This window comes from Quercus lobata, chromosome 5 (assembly GCF_001633185.2).
Source record: "Quercus lobata isolate SW786 chromosome 5, ValleyOak3.0 Primary Assembly, whole genome shotgun sequence".
NCBI classification, from domain to species: Eukaryota; Viridiplantae; Streptophyta; class Magnoliopsida; order Fagales; family Fagaceae; genus Quercus; species Quercus lobata.
Window position 1 is genome coordinate 75,293,086 of NC_044908.1, and position 19,844 is coordinate 75,312,929.

At 32.6% G+C, this 19,844-nt stretch overlaps 4 protein-coding genes across 4 annotated transcripts; all 4 read left to right on the forward strand.

Moving 5' to 3' along the window:
• Window positions 1-6,361: 6,361 nt before the first annotated feature.
• On the forward strand, window positions 6,362-7,874 carry LOC115993050 (peroxidase 27-like). The gene is made up of 4 exons (XM_031117324.1): window positions 6,362-6,615; window positions 6,709-6,894; window positions 6,992-7,157; window positions 7,291-7,874. Exons 1-4 carry the CDS (start codon window positions 6,394-6,396, stop codon window positions 7,704-7,706), a joined length of 990 nt encoding a protein of 329 aa, XP_030973184.1. The 5' UTR covers window positions 6,362-6,393; the 3' UTR covers window positions 7,707-7,874.
• A 6,511-nt stretch (window positions 7,875-14,385) lies between these two features.
• LOC115992743 (NDR1/HIN1-like protein 26) lies at window positions 14,386-15,390 on the forward strand. Its single transcript, XM_031116966.1, has one exon. It carries the CDS (start codon window positions 14,490-14,492, stop codon window positions 15,156-15,158), a length of 669 nt encoding a protein of 222 aa, XP_030972826.1. The 5' UTR covers window positions 14,386-14,489; the 3' UTR covers window positions 15,159-15,390.
• Window positions 15,391-17,549: 2,159 nt separating this feature from the next.
• On the forward strand, window positions 17,550-18,626 carry LOC115988342 (protein NDR1-like). The gene has a single exon (XM_031111874.1). It carries the CDS (start codon window positions 17,674-17,676, stop codon window positions 18,316-18,318), a length of 645 nt encoding a protein of 214 aa, XP_030967734.1. The 5' UTR covers window positions 17,550-17,673; the 3' UTR covers window positions 18,319-18,626.
• A 327-nt stretch (window positions 18,627-18,953) lies between these two features.
• On the forward strand, window positions 18,954-19,833 carry LOC115993042 (protein NDR1-like). Its single transcript, XM_031117312.1, has one exon. The coding sequence runs from the start codon at window positions 19,096-19,098 to the stop codon at window positions 19,663-19,665; it is 570 nt and encodes a 189-aa protein (XP_030973172.1). The 5' UTR covers window positions 18,954-19,095; the 3' UTR covers window positions 19,666-19,833.
• Window positions 19,834-19,844: the final 11 nt, after the last annotated feature.

A 19,844-nucleotide genomic window follows, 5' to 3' on the forward strand; every position in this document is an offset into this window, starting at 1 on the left:
TTGGATGAAAATCAGAACTGAAAATCTGATTTTCTTAAATCTCGATAGATACCTTATCTATCGAGCAGCTGTTGAGCATCGAACTTAAACAGCCCTTTAAACCTCGATAGATACTAGTTGTCGAGTTTTAAAATCCAACACTTCTTCACTTGATTCTTGGACAGACTTACATAGTTTTAACACATGAACTTGAAAGCTTATTCCTTGAAACATTAAACATATCCTAAATCTACCCAATTACAAGTAAATTGTGTTTTGTCAAAGGATTAATTAGCCAATTCTATATTGACAAATGTTCTTAACATGATTCACATATATCATAACATCCACATCCTTGCTTTCAGTAATGACAGTCACTTTAGGTCTAAAGTCCTCAGTTAAGGATCTAAGAATCTTCCTAACAATCTTAGGTTAATTATAAATTTCACCAAAATTATAAGTAGAATTAACAATATCATTAAGCTTAGCATAGAATTCGTCAAACATCCTAATGCTTTCAAATCTAGTTGTTAACTGCTGCAACTTATTAATCTTAACTGCCTTTGTGTCTTCATGCCCAGTTTGGAGAATATTCCATGCAGTATGAGCAATCTCAACATTTAATATTCTCTTGAATTCCTCCATAGAAACAGCATTAGAAATAGCATTCATGGCTTTGCTATTAAAAGTGACTGCCTCTTTTTGAGTTGTTAACCACTCACTAACAAGAGTAGTCAGTTTTTCCCATCTGTATTCAACGAAGTTTCACACTCTCTCATCAATAAATTTCAGGAAAACTTTCATCCTTACTTTCTAGTAGGCATAGTTGTTTCCATCAAAGTGAGGAGAGATCAAAAGAGAGTGATTGCGTTCTATAACAACAGGGGTTAAGGATTAACTCTTATATCAAAAGATCTAAACACAAGAGCTAACTTGCTTTGATACTATTTGTACATTTTTAGACCCCTTAAGACAAGTCATTTAACCTAGTTATTTAGCCAAGTGATTACTTAGATAAATTATTCAATTCTAGGTTAACACAATAATATCATATCATGCAAATAAAGTGGAAATATAAAGTACACCATGATATGATGACCTAGGAAAACCTAACTAGTAAAAAACCTAGGGAGGATTTAACCTAACTATCCTCAAGGTAAAAACAAATCTACTATGAAAAAATTGAAGTATTTATAATAGAACTTAGACTACTAACATCCTATTTTTACCTTGAGTAGAAAACTTACTGCCACGACCACGTGACAGTTCTGAGTCCATGGACTACTTCTTTCTTTGACCTGTAGCAACCACAAGTTCTCCTACTTGTGACTTTGAGACTCCACTCAAAGGTTTTAGATCTTCTTTAATGTTCTTTATGCAGCAACTGAAGAGATCATCAAATTTTTGATGCAAATCTTGATATTGATAACTCTATGTGTGTGTATGAAGGTAAACACCTCTAGATCTCACAGAAGATTCAACACACAACTCTCAAAAAGACTTCTAAAATGTAGCTAGGATTTTTCCATTTATACTTGAAGTGAAATACAAAACCCTACACTTCATATGGGCTTGGGTTGAATTGGAATTTATGCAGAAAATTAAATCTACATGAGTTTTGATCGATCAAGCCTTGCAAATTTTGTCCAATAAATCTTGCAATTACTCAATTCCAATTTTACATTAAATAACACTTTGAGTAAGCTTAGACTTTATGTTTTGATCATGATTTGCCAACATAATACATATTGAAGTTCTAATACATTAGTCCCTAAATTCTTAGAACCTAATAGAATTTACTTTCAACTTTAAGTGATCTCAAGCTAGTTGCTTTACCCACAAGTGACATCTGGTAAACTACCAGATCAGAGTGCTATCTAGGCAAGTTGCAACCATTTCGTGACTAGCTAGGTCATGACAAGGTCGTGAGTTGCACGATTAGTGTACTTTGTTTTCTGACAATATTTGGCCATTATGATGATGCTAGCACACACCCTCATAGCTATTGTACATGGCTAGGTCTTTAGATAAGGGTTATTGCAAACTCTAGAACAAAAGTTGGATATCCAAGAGGCCACTGTTAGGATTAGTGCTCTAAAATCCTATTATATGTTATATATGACATTATGTCATATGTAATAAAGTTGTTTTATTGTTATCTAAAATAATAGTAATATGAATATTTAGATATTATCATATAGTCTTTGAGATGCATAGTATGTGATTTATGTGATTTAGTCATAGAAGATATAAATCACAAGTTCTTTGTAAACTCAAAATCTTAGTTCGTAGTCAGTAATGAAATTGGGCATTTCATATGCGAAGACTCTAACATGTCAATTAAGATGATTTGTTTTGATCATGTAAGTGAAGACTTCTAGTTGATATGTTAATATGTTTTAAGTGTATAAGACATATTGAATTTGATTACTGTGAGATTTATTATTCTATTAACAACTGTCAAATGAATAATAAATCTTACAACTTTCATTTACATAAACTTTCGATCATAAGGGAATAGTAAACCTGATTATGAAATTTAGGTTGCTTTAATATATCAGGAGTGAGATCTATACAAATGGTCAAAATCTCAGTATGTTGGGCAACCACACCTAATATTGAAGGAATACATATTCTCAAGATGAAATTCATAGTCTCTTTATAGAGATATAAAATATTTCCTTGAGATAAGTTTAATGGGTTTGGTTATTTAGAGTGTTAAGCCTAACCACTTTAGTAAAGAGTTATTAAAGTTTATATTTTACAAAATTAGATTTCATAAAATATATATGAATAACTTAAAGGATTAAAGCAAATACTCAAGGATCAAGAGGTAGTAATTTTCAAAGTGACAGTTACACATTATGACTTCGTATTATTACGAATATTTTCATGAAGGGGCTAAATGTTTAATGAAGTCTTGGGATATAATTTATTAATAAGGTCTAGAGTGCAATTATATTATATAGTAGTATTAAATATTATTAATGGTAATTTTAAGATTGTCAAGAGTTGACAGATAAATCCAAAACCCATTAGAGTTAGAGTTTTATTTGTCCATTTTTGGTCACATTCCAAGCCACACACTAAAGCCCAATTGGGCTGGCCCAAAAGGCTAACCCAATTAGATAATTAATTATTTATTTAATAAGAGTAATTGAATAAAGTATGTGCCGTGTGCAAAAAATATATGTTTGATTAAAAAGAGATATATTTAGTTTTTTCTCAAGAAATTTGGTGATTTTCTTGAACAAATATGTATAGAACTGATCGAGAGACCACATATCTTGGGTACAATTTGAAATTGGAGTGAAGATTGAAAGTCTTCCCAAGTTCAATCTTCATTTGTTTTGAATTTTGCTGCATCAAGATACGCCTTCTTATTCTTTGTTTCTAAAATTCAGATGTTGCATATTATCTCACATGAATGAAGTAGATCCATTTATTTCCGCTGCATGTTTTTTGTATGAGATACAAAACTGTATTTTCATGTATTTTCTCAACAGCCACCTCTCATAAGAGAAGAGAGAATTGTTGGTTATTGAGTAAAAACACTCCACATCTCTTTTCCATCTCTTTCAATCCTTGATTGAGATGTGAATTCCTTCCATCTCACCTATTCACAATCCTTGTGAGTTGTGGTGAAGGTTCTTGAAAATTTCAAAAGCCAAATTCAAAATCCAATCTATTTGGTAGTGTTTCCATTGGTACTTCAATGGAAGGTTTCCAGTAAGCTAAAAGGAGAAAGGGCGGAGAATCCAATTGCTAGCTGGAGCTTGGAGAGCTCAAGTATATTTAAGCTTATGGGCTTGGAGGATATATAATATTCTACTGTACTGCAATTGTCTTGTCAAGTGGAGTTTTTCAACGGTGTGGTTAGAAGAAAAGTTTTTCCGCCCAAGTTTTGGGTTTTTCTCTTCCTAAACAGTTCTTAGTGTTTAACTGTATTTTGCATGCTTTTATTATTTTCCATATTGCTTTACAATTTACTAGAAGAAGAAGTTTTATTTGGTCATTTAACACCAATTTTATTCTCTCCAATGTTGATCCATATTCTCATTGTAAAGTTGTGATTTTCAACTATGTTTTGTTGGTATTAATTCTGTGTCAAATTTGATTGTAATTAGTCAATTATTTCCCTGTATGTTTGTGGGATTTAATGTAAGGGTGGAGTGTGAGAGTTTAGTGAAAATTTGTGAAGAGCAGTGAAGTTTGCGACTTGCTCGTGATTGGCTCGTAAGTGGACAACCCGCGAAAGGTTACATGAGAAGCACATGTTGGAAGCTGAATAGTCAAGTGCTAGGAGGAATTTCGCGAGTCATTTCGCGAGTGGACCAACTTATGAGATGACTTGTGAAACTCACTTCTTAGATGTTTTTAAATGTGCTTTCCTATTTTCTTTACCTACACTATATAAGCCCACATTACCCACGAAATTATAAGAAGACTTTTGGAGAGAAAACCTTAGAAATACACTTGAGAGTTAGAGATTGTAAACCTACAATCATTTACAAAATTTCTCTTAGTTTTCATCTACTCCTACTTCTCAAATTACAAATCCTTGAGAGCTTGTTAGTCCAAATACTTACCTCACCCAATCTAAATGTTGAGAATTGTTTTGGTGCATGTGGGAAGCACTAGAAGAAACTACTGATTAGCAGATGCAATTTGGAGCTAATTGTGGGATCTAAGTAATTAGTGAAGACAGGACTCGATGAAGTTCGTTGGGAGCTGGAATTCGAAGGGCTCGAGTACATTGGGTAGATTAGGCTTGGAGGGTCTTTTTGATATCCTTATACTCCAAATTTATTCACTAGTTAATCATTTTGGCTTGGAGGGCCTTTAGTTTCCTTTTCGATAACTCATTTTTGTGGTATCTTATTTTTGCATCTCTCTTCCCTTACTTTTTATACTTTACATTTATTGTTTATTGTTTATGATTATGCAATATAGAGTCATTTCAGTTTATTGTTTTTTATAAAATTGTGATTTACAACTATGTTTTTTGTTGGTTTTAATTTCATGGCAAATTTGATTGTATTTTTGTTCAATCATTTCCTTATATTTTTTGTGGGATTTGATGTAAGGTTTAACTGTGAGAGTTTGGTAAAGATTTGTGAAGAAGGTGAATTTGTAGCTAGCTCGCGAGTGGACAACCCGCGAAAGGCCACGTGAGAAGCACATGCTAAAATCTAAACAGTCTCATGCCAGGCTGGATTTCGCGAGTTACTTCACGACTCAGGCCAAGTCGTGAGTGACCCGCAAAACTCACTACCTGAAAATTTTAAAGTGTGTTTTCCTCATTTCTTTACCAACACTATATAAGCCCATATTACCCATGAAATGGTAAGGAGTTTTTCCAAGGAACTTTTGAGAGAAAAAACCTTAGCAATACACTTAAGAGTTAGAGATTGTAAACTCACAATCATTTACACTATTTCTCTTAAGTTTTCCTCTACTCCTATCTTTCCAATTACACATCATTGAGAGGTTCATAGTCCAAACACTTACCTCACCCAATCTGAGTGTTGAGAGAAGTTTTGGTGCGTGTGGGAAGTATTGGAAGAAGACATCGATTGGTGGATGCAATTTGGAGCTAACTGCGGGATCCAAATAACTAGTGAAGATATAGCTTGGTGAAGCCCGTTGGTAGTGGGAACTTAGAGGGTTTAAGTACATTGGGTAAATTAGGTTTGGAAGGTCTTTTTGATATTCGTGTAGTCCAACTTTATTCATTGGTGAATTGATTTCTGCTTGAAAGGCCGGGGAGAGGTTTTTTGTCAAGTACTTCGGTTATCATTTCAATAGCACGTTTCGGTGTTATCTTGTGTTTGCATCTCTCTTCCCTTACTCTTTAAGCTTTATATTTTTATTATTGCTTGCTTATGGTTGTGGCTTAGAGAGTAGTTCCAATTATTGTGTATCATTTATTCTTGTTCCGCACTTAAATAAGTTAAAGTAAAAGCAATAAAGCCGTAATTTAAAATTTGGGGTTTAAACAAGTTATAGTGTTTTACATTATTTGAGCTTTCACGCTTCATTTACTATTATTCCACGCTTAATTAAGTAGAGCAAAAACAATTGAACCATAAGTTTAAAATTGGGGGTCCAATTAAGTTATAGTGTTTTACATTATTGAGCTATCACACTTAACACACCGATCATAATTTTTTATGACTTCAACAATTGGTTATTGAGTGCAGCCACCTCAACAGCTATAGCTCAATGAAAAAGAAATCATAAAATTATTGAATCATAGACTTATTCCTTCGTTTTTTAAATTCAGTCAGCAAATTGCCATGTGATGACAGCATTTCCTCGAAATCTACTGGTTTAGGTTCGATATAAAATCGCACATACGTTGCACAGTATCTCTGAACCAAAACTAAACATTATCAGCTTTCTCTTCACGATATGGCTACATCAAATCTTTTCACTTCTTTCTTTCTCTGTTTCGTGTTTGTATTTTTTATCCTAGACACCGCAAATGCGCAGGGACTAAAAGTAGGTTTTTATGCAAAGACATGCCCAGAAGCCGAGATCATTGTTAAAAAGGTTATAACTCAAACTATATCAGAAGCACCTTCACTTGCTGGCCCTTTGCTGAGAATGCACTTCCACGATTGTTTCGTTAGGGTACGTTACTGAATGTCTCATATTTATTTTGTAGCATTTTGTTTGCCCCCGCAGAATTTTATTTTATTTTAACACTAATGGCTTTGTCTATAGGGTTGTGAAGGCTCTGTGCTTTTGAATTCTTCAACAAAACAAGCTGAAAAAGACGCAGTTCCAAATCTTAGCCTTCGGGGATTTCAAATTATCGATAAAGTCAAGTCTGCAATAGAAAAGGCATGCCCTGGTGTAGTTTCATGTGCAGACATCGTGGCTTTAGTAGCTAGGGATGTGGTTGCCGCGGTAATAAAAAAAAATTATCCTTCCAATTAATTTGATAATAAATTTAGTGTTTCTTGTAACATAATATATAATTATATGGAATTTATAATTCTTTCAGAGTAAGGGACCATCCTGGGAAGTTGAAACTGGAAGAAGAGATGGAAGAATCTCAAACTTGACAGAGGCCCTGCTAAATCTAATTCCGCCATTTACTAACATTACTACATTGAAAAATGATTTCCTACAAAAGGGTCTAAGTGTAAAAGACCTAGTAGTGTTATCAGGTACTTAAACACCAAGCAATATTATTATTGTTAATTTTATTGTGAAAAATTATAGTTTTTAGTAAAAAAAAAAAAAGTGTATATTTACTTAGAAATGCGACTAATTTAATTAGTTGTTTTGTTATTAATTCAGGTGGACACACAATTGGGACTTCTCACTGCTCTTCCTTCACTAACCGTCTTTACAACTTCACCGGAAAGGGCATCGTGGGCGATGCCGATCCTACATTGGATCCCAACTATGTTTTGAGATTGAAGAGCAGATGCAAGCCAAACGATGTGAACACACTCGTAGAAATGGATCCAGGAAGCTTCAAGACATTTGATGATGATTACTACACTCTTGTGACTAAGAGAAGGGGTCTCTTCCAATCAGATTCAGCTCTTCTTAATGATCCTGAGACAAAAGCATATGTCAAACTTCAAGCCACTACTCATGGATCTACTTTCTTCAAAGACTTTGGAGTATCAATGGTGAATATGGGTCGGATTGGAGTTCTCACAGGAAATGCTGGTGAAATCAGGAAACAATGCAGCAGGGTGAACTAATTAAGGACTAGGAAATTAAACCTAGCTAGGAGCAGAATTGCAAGAAGTTTCCTGCATTGTCACGGTTGTAATTTTAAATAAACTTGGGTTGCTCAATGTTATATGAGCTTTATTATTATTGTTTGGTCATTCCAAAATTAAATTTCAGAATAAAATTTCTTTTTTGATTGGTTATTGAAGTCTTCAAATTTGTGTATAGCCTTTTTTCTCATGTGGGTTTTTCAACTAGGCCATTGCTTGTGGGCACAAAAAGTCACAAGATTCTTCATGCATTATTTACCAATTTTATGTCTAAATAAATTCAACTGTATAATAAGAACTCTTTGAATCTAACTGCCCAATTTTATTTATTTTTGGATAATAAATTTAATTTGAAGAAGGGGAGTGGGGACGTAAATTTATCAACTTGTGTCTGATTAACTGCATTTGAACTGACAACAAATATGTTTAATCTGCGTGGTTGAGCTAAAAAGTTTATTTATTTATTTGGTGATCAATAAGTACTTTCTTTAGAGAAGATAAAGATACAAGTTGTCGATTAGAACCCTTTCAATTACAATAGAAATGGACTCGTATCCATTTTATAATCATGGTTTAGTTCTCAGGCATCTAAGGGTTTATAATTTGTGATATATATAGTTTAAAATTCCATTCAAGTAAATAAAAAAGCCCAACCAGATAACCACTACCGCTGTTTCTTTAGACATAAATTAGCGGTTAAAATTGTCTTAATGAATATATATATATATATATATATATATCAAGAACATGAAAACACCTAGCTAGGACCGTCATGTACTTTTGAATAAACATGGTTGGTCAATGTCATATGAGCTTTATTAATTAATAGATTGTTTGGTGAATGTTAATTATTTTGAGCGTCTTTTAGGGGAATGAGACGTGAACTTATCCATTTTCATTTGATATCTCTGCATTTGTACTGACTACAAATATTTTTAGGTCATATTTGATATGGTGTAACACATCCTGTAATGAAATGGTTATATATCTATGTAATAACTAATAACCGAAACATTTGACTTTTTTGTTGACCATTCTTCATTATGCCACTTGGTTACATAATTTACTGCCACGTTCTTTTTAAAACACTAAACAATTGTAACTTTTTGGTAGTTTGCTTATTTAGTTTCAAATGCCACGTATATATTTAAAAATACCAAACAATTATACCTTTTCATTTTGTCCACTAAGTTTCAATATCTATTTACCATTTGACATAAGATTTATATATATCATCTGTTCATAATTTAATTTTGTGATGATTGGAAAAAAATTTGCGTGTGTTTTAAATCATTTGAATCAATCGTTGGTGCTTGCGTTTGATTCTGTGAGAGGATTTGTGAATTATGCATGGTATTATGATTTCAGTTTGGCTCTTGTGTATGATATCCATTTGCGACGATGATTTGCTTTGGAAATTTGCACTGCTTCGAAGATTTCCTTGGTTAGTAACCATTAATAACTTTTAGAACTAATTGGTTTTTTTTTTTATTATTGTTATGAATATACAGGTAGATTGTCTTTCGATTATTGTATATTATATTTTTTTTTAACATGTTCAGGAATAGATGAGTTTCTTGGCCATGGTTATATTATATTTTATATTTTATTCAAGTGCTTAAATACTCGTGTATTACAAATGGCTATTATATACCTGTTGAGTTTATGAATGAATCAATATAGATTATCTTGGTTGGAGATATTGATGACCACTCCTTATTTGTAGAAACACAAAACAAAGTTTATTAGGTTTTACAAATAGGAATTTTAGAGAAGACACAGGTTTTTTGTGTTTCTATGAAAGATGAAAGAGAAGAATTTGAGAAGAAGTTATCAAATGAATATCAACAACTATTTATACCCAAAGGATTATGACCCTTCAATAGACATGTTTTCATTCAATATGCAAATTTTCAGCCAATAATCCTTTTTTCATTCAATAAGTACCTTTTCAGTCAATAGGAATATTTTCATGTAATAAACACATTTTTCAGTTAATAAGCACATTTTCGGTCAATAACTATCTTTAATATATATTCCAAATAAAGGATTATAACATTTCAATATGTACCTTTTGGTATATCCAATATGAAGAGTTATAACATTTCAATAGGCATCTTTTGGTATATCCAATATGAAAGGTTGTACCCTTTCAATAGGCATTTTTTAATATATATTTAATTTGAAGGATTGTGACTTTTTAATAGGCACCTTTTAATATATCTAATTTGAAGCGTTTTGATTTTTCAATAGACACCTTTTAATATATCTAATTTGAAGGATTATGACATTTCAACATTTTATCTATTATTATTTACTATAAAAAACTAATAAATAAAATAACATTGCTTTCTTCAACCTAACTGAAGAAAGCAAACATGAAGAGTTATAACATTTCAATAGGCATCTTTTGGTATATCCAATATGAAAGATTGTAACCTTTCAATAGCCATTTTTTAATATATATTTAATTTGAAGGATTGTGACTTTTCAATAGGTGCCTTTTAATGTATCTAATTTGAAGGGTTTTGATTTTTCAATAGACATCTTTTAATATATCTAATTTGAAGGATTATGACATTTCAACATTTTATCTATTATTATTTACTATAAAAAACTAATAAATAAAATAACATTGCTTTCTTTAGCCTAACTGAAAAAAGCAAATAAATTTATACTATTTCTTTCAATATCATTTAAAAAAAAAAATTGTACATTTTTGCTTACTACTTAAAATAAAAAATAATGGTTTTTTTTTCTTTCTAAAAGTCATTGGCGACTAGTAATATATATACATGCACGGGTCGGCGACTAGTAATATATATACATATGAAATGAAAATATTTTAATTTTGATTAACCTTATAATATTTTGATGTATAAATTATTTATTTCTAAAAATAGTATAATATATAGTTATTTTTTTGTAATTGAAACAATTTTTAAAATTATTATTTTTGAAAATACAAACTTTTCATGTGCACTATATTAGTAGATATAAAAATTCTATAACTAAACTTATGCATATGAATAGGTATTACTTATTTCATTACAATATCTTTCATTTTTAGTAATAAAAATTATTATTCTTATTACAGGCTCCATCCAGTATTCCAAATGTGTACTTAATTTGCGAAAATAAGCTGAATAAGTTTCCTCACACGACTTAGGAACAGCAAGGTCCTAATGTTCTAGTCCATGACTCCCCCACACACATTTCTTACATCTAGGGAAGAAATTTCTCTAGAATTTAACATTTTTGTCGAATAAGAAATTTCATTAGAGAAGACCTCTCCATTTCATAAGAATTAAACTGCATCCATTTATAGCTAGGAATTAATTTTCAGCGATGTACATAGTGCCACCTCATATTGAATTATTCCATTTCACCAAATAAGAAAATCCAACCAGATAAGCTCTGACAGTCTCTTTAGGCTGAAGTAAGCGAATAATTTTTTTTAATGAATTAGGTCAAAAAAAATATATGTGTATATATATATATATATATATATAGAATGAAGTATTAATTGTTAGTTCATGAATCATGATAGCTGCATGATATTCTGGCGCTAAATCAGAACAGCCTTCCGGTCCAATTTTAGATCCATGCATGTGACTGTCTTAATCCCAATTTTATATATAATGATTTAAATTTCTTTAAAAAAAAATTAATGAAAACTGGTTTCTATAATTTTGTCCTAAAAAAATGTCTCACGGAATCACAGGAAAATGAAGTCATAAGCACATAATAAGTTCACAAGCTAAAAATTATTCCTTGGGTTTGTATATATATTTATACCGACTCTGCTTCAACATGATTAATTAATTATTATTTTAAATACAAAACTTCGTACCTACTTATTACTCAAAATATTTTATTATACATGATTAGCTAGGCTTAACTAATGTCAATAACGCATTGATAAAATTGTATATTTATAGCTACTTTTTTAGATTGTTTAGTCTTCTACATGTTTCATTGGCAAAGCACATGCATGGCTGATTCTGATTCAGTTAATTGCTGGCAAAGCAAAATAATGATAAAGAGAACAATATCTATTATCAACGGCCAGCCGATTTTATTATCATTCATTTATTTGTTTGTTTTTCAAGGTCACTTGATCCAGAACACCCTCAACAAATTTGGTACTTGTGGAATAGTTTAAGACTAAATACCTAACAGGATCCCCTAATCTAAGACTCTTTTTAAACACGCAAACTAGTTCCCAAGTAAGCTTTAGAATGTGCAAAGCCTCTCTTGTACTAACTAAACCTTAGAGTTATGGTTATCTCTAACTGTTATCTCTAACTGGGCCTCTCTATATGGACATGGTCCAGTATCAACATAAAACATTTAGTCTACCAACACATACGATTAGCGGCTCGAGCCTTGGGCCAGTGAGCGTGTGTTTGGGAGTTGCGGTTTGCGCGTTTTGCGTTTGGGAGGGGTACTGTTCATAGACCAGGCATAAAGTGAAAAGACAGAAACAGGTTTCAGCAACAGTGTTTTGTCATTTTAAGATTATTTTGCAACAATATTTTAGCAATAAGTTTTTAGCAAATAAGTGATATCTAAACACACCCTAAGACTCTAATATAGGGAGAATCTTGGGTTCAAATCACCTCTCTCATACTAGCGACATGTTAGCATTCTTTATATTTTATCAAAATGAGATCTTGGCCTAAGAGCAGTTAGGAGTTGCTATGACTATGCCTAACTAGGTAAGGGAGCTACATTGGTCACCCTCTTCTAACCATTTTTTTTTTTTTTTTTTTTTGGGTACTAAAAAAACATACACACTCGCACATTTAGGCTGATTTACATTTATATCTGCCGCTATTTTTGGATCAAGTATTTCAGTGAACTCTTGTTCTTGATCGAATTGAAATAAGTCTTTTTTGTTAAGCACAACATGGTGAAACGAGTAGGATAGTATTGAAAGGTGTACTAGATCTAGGCACGTGAAGACTGTGGATTCATGATATCAAAATAAAACTACCACAAGTTTCTTGGCACTCACTTCTCCATTAGTGTAGGAATTTTCTCACCTAAGTGGGAGAGTAAAATTATTTTTTCATTTTTGCCTACTTACTTTTTTAAGACTTTCAAAGAGACTTTTTTTATCATCTTTATCATTTCTCCTTTTCTTTTCTTTTCTTTTTTTTTGGGGGGGGGGGGTGGTCAGTGTACATGAGATTAGAAATTAAGAAAACTGGAAATTAAATAAAAGAAATGGCTGATATATTCTTGGTAAAGTAAAAAATAAAATAAAAAAGTTGGAATGTGGTGGAAATATCTAAGTGGATAGAGAAGTTTTTTTTTTTTTTTTTTTTTGGATAAGTTTGCTTTGAAGACAGATTAGTAGGAGAATGTTCTATTTTGTAGGCATGTGGAATTGTAGATATATTTTTACTAGATTATCCTCAAGTTTTATCCTATTAAACGTAGGGTTTAGAGGTATTTTTAAACCATATAAAAGTCAAGTGGAAAGAAGAGAATTCTCTTATAGATAGTATATAGATCTTTTCATTCTTTTTAAAATTCTTTTACTCAAGTCACCTACGTTGGTGACATTTGATACCAAACTTCTTTGTGATATATTGCATTTTTCAAAACCAGTTTCTTAGCCTTAAAAAATAAGTAGAAGCATTTTTCAGGGGTATATGCAAAAGCAACGAGAAAATGTATAAATAAAACATTATAAATCGGAATATTTTAAAGTACACATAACATTGGAGAATGGACTCAAGTTCACGAAACATATTTCCGTTAGTATTCGTATATATACTTTCCACACGCTGTAGGAAACCTTTATAAAGGCTGCATTATTTTTGAAAAAGACAAGGCTAATATTGCTTAACGTTCTTCCTTTACAAAATTTATCATTCAAAAGTGTGATAACTTATAATAGAATAATGCAACTTATTTCTAAGCACGTAGTATAAGTGTACCATTAATATCAGCTTTTTCTTTTTTTTTTTGAAAATGTGCTAAAAACTTAAGAAAAAATTTGAAGGCAAACAGACGCTTAATCTTAAGATGAAGATTAATTATACTTTACCCACATGTGGGCTATAACATGGCCTGAAGTCGATTCAATTTGTGATCTAAAAATTTTTTTTGATGGGTATCCTTATGAGATTTAATTTTATATATAAATATATATATTGATGGAAAGGTTTAATTATATCTGTAATTGAAGAATTTAATATATTAAGATTGTGATATGATTGCTACTTTGTTTCTATATCTACTTTTCATAGTTTTTTTTTTTTTTTGAGATGTTTTTTCTTAGTGAATAAAGCAATTTAAAGTTGGTCTTTCTCAAATAATTAAATCTCATCTGGATAAAGCCTAACAATTGAGAAAGGTTTCAATGGATTCTTTTTTTTTTTTTGAGAAAGGTTTCAATGGATTCGACCCAAAGCATATATGGATGAAATATATTTATCCCACATATTAATTTTTAGCTCAATTTATGCTACCTTGTGCTACACAACACAAGATAAAGCTAATGACGACAGCCCATTAAGTGTAGTTCTCTCAAGTGCACTTTTAAAAGGCAAAGGATCATATGGCAAACGTTGAGCTGACCCATGGTTAAAACAAGGACCTTATTCCTTCCTTTCTCCATGCAAAAGAACCAAAATTCTCCTACATTCCTTTCTTTTCCTCACCACCTTTCTACATAAATACCCTAACCAAGACATCTGTTCATCAACATTTCCCTGAATTCCCCTCCAATTTCTTGCTCCCAAAAAAATGTACTCCCCCGGCGGATTACCAACCCGGTCCAGCCCGGTGCCCCGGCCCATAAAACGCCACCACTCTGTACGGCAAATCGCCCACCGGGTCCATGATAGCTTCACCTCCCGACTGTGCAAGTTGATATGTGCCATTTTCTTGACACTTGTGCTAGTTGTTGGTTTGATCTTTTTCATACTATGGCTTAGTTTACGTCCACACCGTCCAAGGTTTCATATCCATGAATTTGGAGTTGTGGGCTTGGGCCAAGGTTCTGACATTACACAGATTCAATTTAATGCATCGGCCCGAAATGCAAACCATAACATTGGGGTCCATTATGATTCAATGGACGGGTCGGTTTTGTACAAGGATCAGAGTATCGGGTCAAAACCGTTACTTTTTCCGTTTTATCAGGGGCCGAAGAATACAACAGCAGTGGGAGACACAATCACTGTGACAACGTTAAAAGAGAACAGTCAACGTTGGACGGAGATAATGAATGAACGTCGTATGGCTGGAGCGGTTGTGTTTCGTCTAGAAATAATCTCGATCATCCGATTTCAGATCTCCAAGTGGCATAGCAGGCCCCATCGGATGCATGCCAGCTGTGAAGTTTCGGTGGGCCCAGATGGTGTGATGTTGCCCATTTATAAAGACAAGAGATGCCCTGTTTATTTCACTTGATGTATTTTCATTAAGAGGGGTATCATGCATTTTCATTCTTCTTCTTTGTTATTTTCCTCTTTGCAATTCTTTTTATGTTTCTTTTGGTTTTGGTTATTGGGATTGGGTTTGCTTGGTAGCCTAAAGTGAACGATTGCTTAACTTGGTGTACATTCTTTGAGGATTGGTTTCAAATTATTTGATTTGTAATATCATTATTGAGGAGAAAAGAAATCAACGAAAATCTTTTTCATTTTCAGCTTAAGAATTTATTTAATGCTTATCTTGGTATACTCTGCCATTTGGTACCTCATTCCACCATTCTGATTCTCTAGCTTCAAATTCAATCTCCAATTTATTTGACATAATTTTTACTTCTCCCCCTTCACAAATCTCTCAATAATAAACGTATTTTTTTCTTCAAATTAATATAATTCATTTAAGAGTGAATCTTGTGTCTAGTGGCCAATTCTATTAGACACGCTAGAATGCAAATATGTGTTCGCATCTCAACGTGTCAAGTGGAACTAGCCACTGGACACAAGTCCAAGCTTTCCTTCAATGAAATCTTTTATATATATATATATATATATATATATATATGCTTTTTGCCCTTTGCTTTGGTAAATAGCAATGTTAGTAAAATTATTTTACAAAATAGACTTTTTTTGAACTCATCTTTTCAAAAGAAGAGTCCTATAAATAAAAGTTAAAATAGTGTTACTTTACCAAATAATTTTAAGATAACATTATTTATATGTATAAAAGAGACCCTACCTAGCTATTGGATTAACATGCAATTATTGTTTACAGGATCGTAATTCTATGTCCTAAACTTTCATAGTAGCCCATATGGCCCTCATCCATTGATTATCATAAATAGGATGGCTGCCATTAGTTTCCTCATTTGGCCACCAAACTAAGATAGTTAAGGCTTTATCACCTCTTTCTTTTCTTTTTTCTTTTTTTCTTTTTTTTTTTTAGAAACAAACACATGCAAATAAGGGAGAGGAAAAATGATTCTAATATAATGACACATCACAAACTCCACACAAACATGCCGTGCAGTAATTCACTAGTTAGCTCTTAAGGAGAATAGTATATCACTTGATGTAACATGCATGAAAGCGTGAAAGCGTATGCAATATGCATGGTGACTAGATAGAGCCTAAGACATCTTTTGAATCCACTAGAAAAATTAAAAACTAAAGAATGAAAATTATTGATTTCAGTTTCTAGGTTTTGCAAACTTTAGCGGCAAACTTAATTCCTAAGCAAAAATATTCAGAACATAGATCTTCATGAATATCCTATCATATAGCAACTTAATTTTGACTAAAATGATCAAAAAGCTATAGAACAAGGAAATAAAATACTACTCTTAAAAGTTCCAAAATTTAATAAAATAATAAGAATATTGAGGAGAAAGTGGCCTATTGATTTGATATAGAAAAATAAAAGGCTAAATTGCAAATAATTTCTTCTCACTTTGACCAAAATTGAATTCAATTTTTTAATTTTGCTTTCGTTCAATTGCATCTTTTAAATTTAAATTTTATTCAATTAATACTTTCGGTTCACGATAAGTTTTGGTCTTTTCCTTTTTCTTTAAAAATAAAAATAAATAAAGAATCCAACTAAATTTTTGAAATTTGTGCGCCCCAAGACTTTTTTTTTTGCAATATACAAGTAGATAAAGAAGATAATAGTTAAATAGTTGTCTTATTGAAAAGATGTTAAGCTGTGGAAGTACCAACATCATGGGAAAGACGTATCTTAGAAAGAGCCATTCATACATCAACGTTCTAGCTAGCTTTTGTGCAAGGTCAAGGTTTGCTTGAGAAGAAAGACAGCCCCTAGGTTACATGTACTGATCTGATCGGTGATGCCTAATGGCTTTACATTTCTTAACTACACAGCTTCTTAAAAAGAACTAAAAGCAACTGGTAATCCCTTTCATATATACCTTTTCATCTTTCTCGACTATGCACTAATAAAAAAAGCATGGCATTTTGTTTGTAACTTATTGTAAGAATCCTGGAATGGTATTGGTATCAAGAGGACTTCAGTGCTAAGAAATCTTCTACATTTCTTCGTGCCGATCTATGAGCTATACTGTATTGTCTTAAAAAGTGTATGGTTTTCCACCAAAGAGCCACCGCCAAAGTGTTTTAGAAAAGTGTAAAGAAGCATTCTTTGAGTCTGTATGATTAATGGACAACTAGTCAGCAAACCATTGTTTAAAAAAGAGTTTCAATCACTACTTCTTTCTTCTCAAAAAAAAAAAAAAAATCACTAATATTTGGTCCAGTGTACTTTTGGAATAAGAATATTTTTGTTACCAAAACTTAGTTATGTATATGACCATCTAAAAGAGCCTTTGGACACTGAAAAACACAAAATTTCAACCCTCTTTTCTCACAAAAGTTGATTCACCAAACTAATTAAGTCCTAAAGCAACCTCTATATAATTCGAAGAAACACGTACCCCAGCATGTTCAATGATCAATCCCTCGAAAAATAGCTTTTTTCCAATATGTCTGATCTCGAAGAAACTTCGGAATCTCAACCTATTCTCCCACAAACCTCTAACAGTCAAGTTTCTATATTTCTATTTCTACTTGAGGTTGTAATCTTGTTAACATCGATCGCGGTGGTAATATGGCTGATTCTAGCTCCAAAGAGTCCCATTTACATAATCACCAATGTCCACATTCCGGCCTTGCATGGTAGGAATTCCACATCACATGTCTACGTTTCCTCGGTTGCCATGAATTCTACTTTAAATCACACAAGGGATCCCTCTATTCTCTTGGATTTGATATTCTCAAACCCCAACAAAAGGGTGGGCATCTACTACAAGGACATCTACATTACCTTATTTCATTGTGATGCTCATATTGGCTCCAAGTTATTGCCTGGCTTCTACCAAGGCTACAAGAATGCGACGACATATGAAGTGCTAGTGGAAGCTAACAAACAGTTCTGGAAAGAAATTACAAATGGGACAATAGATTTGAGAGTTTGCGTGGAAAATGCTGTAAAATACAAGATATTCGTGTCCAAGACAAAGCATTATCAGATATATACTGAAGCTTATGTGCCAGTTGGTTCAAATGGGAGGATGTTAGGAAAGAAGAATATAAAGCTACACCACATATCCAATCAGATAAAAAATTGAAATTAAGATCTGTTTCATAGGACTTAAGTTTGAATTGTTTATTTTTCCATCATGTAGTATAATTTATTCCATTGCCATTCTTGTTTTTTATTTGCTGAAGTTGGTTTGGCATCTCTGCAAGCTAGCCTAGAAATATAGCGCCAAGCATATGATTTTAGTTTTAAGTACTGGAAGCCTGTGGCTTTATATCAACAAAGCCTTTGTCCCACCTATTCGAGGATGGCCGTACTTCCTATAAATTCACACAATTGAACATGCATTTTCTCAGTTCCCCTCGGTCCTTGTTATAATGTTATGTTTCATAAATAGTCTCTCTTAGACTAGAACATGATGTTTATTTATATTTTGTCATGTAATAACTGGTTTATTGCAATGACTGCATGTGCTACTAGTACAGATAAGAAGCTTGACATATAGGTTTTCGTTCCTTCAAGATTCTTAAATTCCTTTATACATTCCAAGCACAAACATATGAGCTTCCACATAGCTTCTTTCATGTGCCAACTATGAGGCTTAATTAAGGTTATTACGCGTGAGAAAAAGCATAAAAGCACCCCTGAAGAAAAGAATGATTCTTCTTGTCCATATAACCTGAACAACATGCGCCCACCTCTAATATTCCCCTTTCCCTTTGATTAACAACCTTCAAATGAAAGTCTCAAGCCTATCTCCCTTATCCTCATAAAAATCAGTGCTTCTCCTACCATATTTAATTCTGAAATGATATGTAATTCCAGCTGAAACCTCCTTCTGATCATCTTTCTCTACAACAAAAAGATGTGTGAAGCCAAGAACTTCTATATATGGCTGCTCCAAATTCTAGCACTCTTGGGTATCCTAGCCTTGTGTCTATGGCTAATCTTACGTCCCAAAGCTCCCAACTATACCATTGTTGACATCACCATCCCACCAGGCTCATTAGCCAGTAGTGAGGGTCAAAATGCCACCATCTACTATGACCTTGAAATTGAAAATCCAAACAAAGACTCAAGCGTATATTATGATGACATTTTGTTCACTTTTTTTTATGGTCAGGATACAGTAGGACAGAAAACAATACCTTCTTTCCATCAGGGAAGAAGTAAAACTCGTCAAGTAGTTGATTATTTGGAGGTCAAACCGAGTGTTTGGAAATCTTTTCACAATGCAATATCAAATGGAAAAGCCGAGTTGAAGGCGAGCTTATTAACTAAAGTTCGATATAAGACTTGGGGACAGAGGAGTAAGCATCATAAATTAGATTTGGTAGGTAAACTACCAATTGGCTCGGATGGGAAGATTTCAGGTAAGAAGAAAAAGATTAAGCTACGCCATTCTTCCAAGAAATGGAGAAAGTATAAAGCTTGAGTCATTATGGTTGGTAATTACTACATGATTAGATGTTTTTGTATCATTATACACAGAAAGAAGGGTTGTGGAATTACTTTGTTTCTAGTTTAATCTACAATTTGTTGTCTTATATCTGTGTAGTGTTTTACAAAGTAATACTTGTGTAGCACCAAAAAAAAAAACTCTATATGTTAATA

What these genes read in the sequence shown, in the direction of transcription:
- LOC115993050 (XM_031117324.1), top strand. Translation starts at nt 6,394, where the DNA reads ATGGCTACATCAAATCTTTTCACTTCTTTCTTTCTCTGTTTCGTGTTT. An exon ending in TCCACGATTGTTTCGTTAGG is followed by an intron (nt 6,616 to 6,708) that starts GTACGTTACTGA and finishes CTTTGTCTATAG; the next exon opens with GGTTGTGAAGGCTCTGTGCT. An exon ending in CTAGGGATGTGGTTGCCGCG is followed by an intron (nt 6,895 to 6,991) that starts GTAATAAAAAAA and finishes TAATTCTTTCAG; the next exon opens with AGTAAGGGACCATCCTGGGA.
- LOC115992743 (XM_031116966.1), top strand. Translation starts at nt 14,490, where the DNA reads ATGTACTCCCCCGGCGGATTACCAACCCGGTCCAGCCCGGTGCCCCGG.
- LOC115988342 (XM_031111874.1), top strand. Translation starts at nt 17,674, where the DNA reads ATGTCTGATCTCGAAGAAACTTCGGAATCTCAACCTATTCTCCCACAA.
- LOC115993042 (XM_031117312.1), top strand. Translation starts at nt 19,096, where the DNA reads ATGTGTGAAGCCAAGAACTTCTATATATGGCTGCTCCAAATTCTAGCA.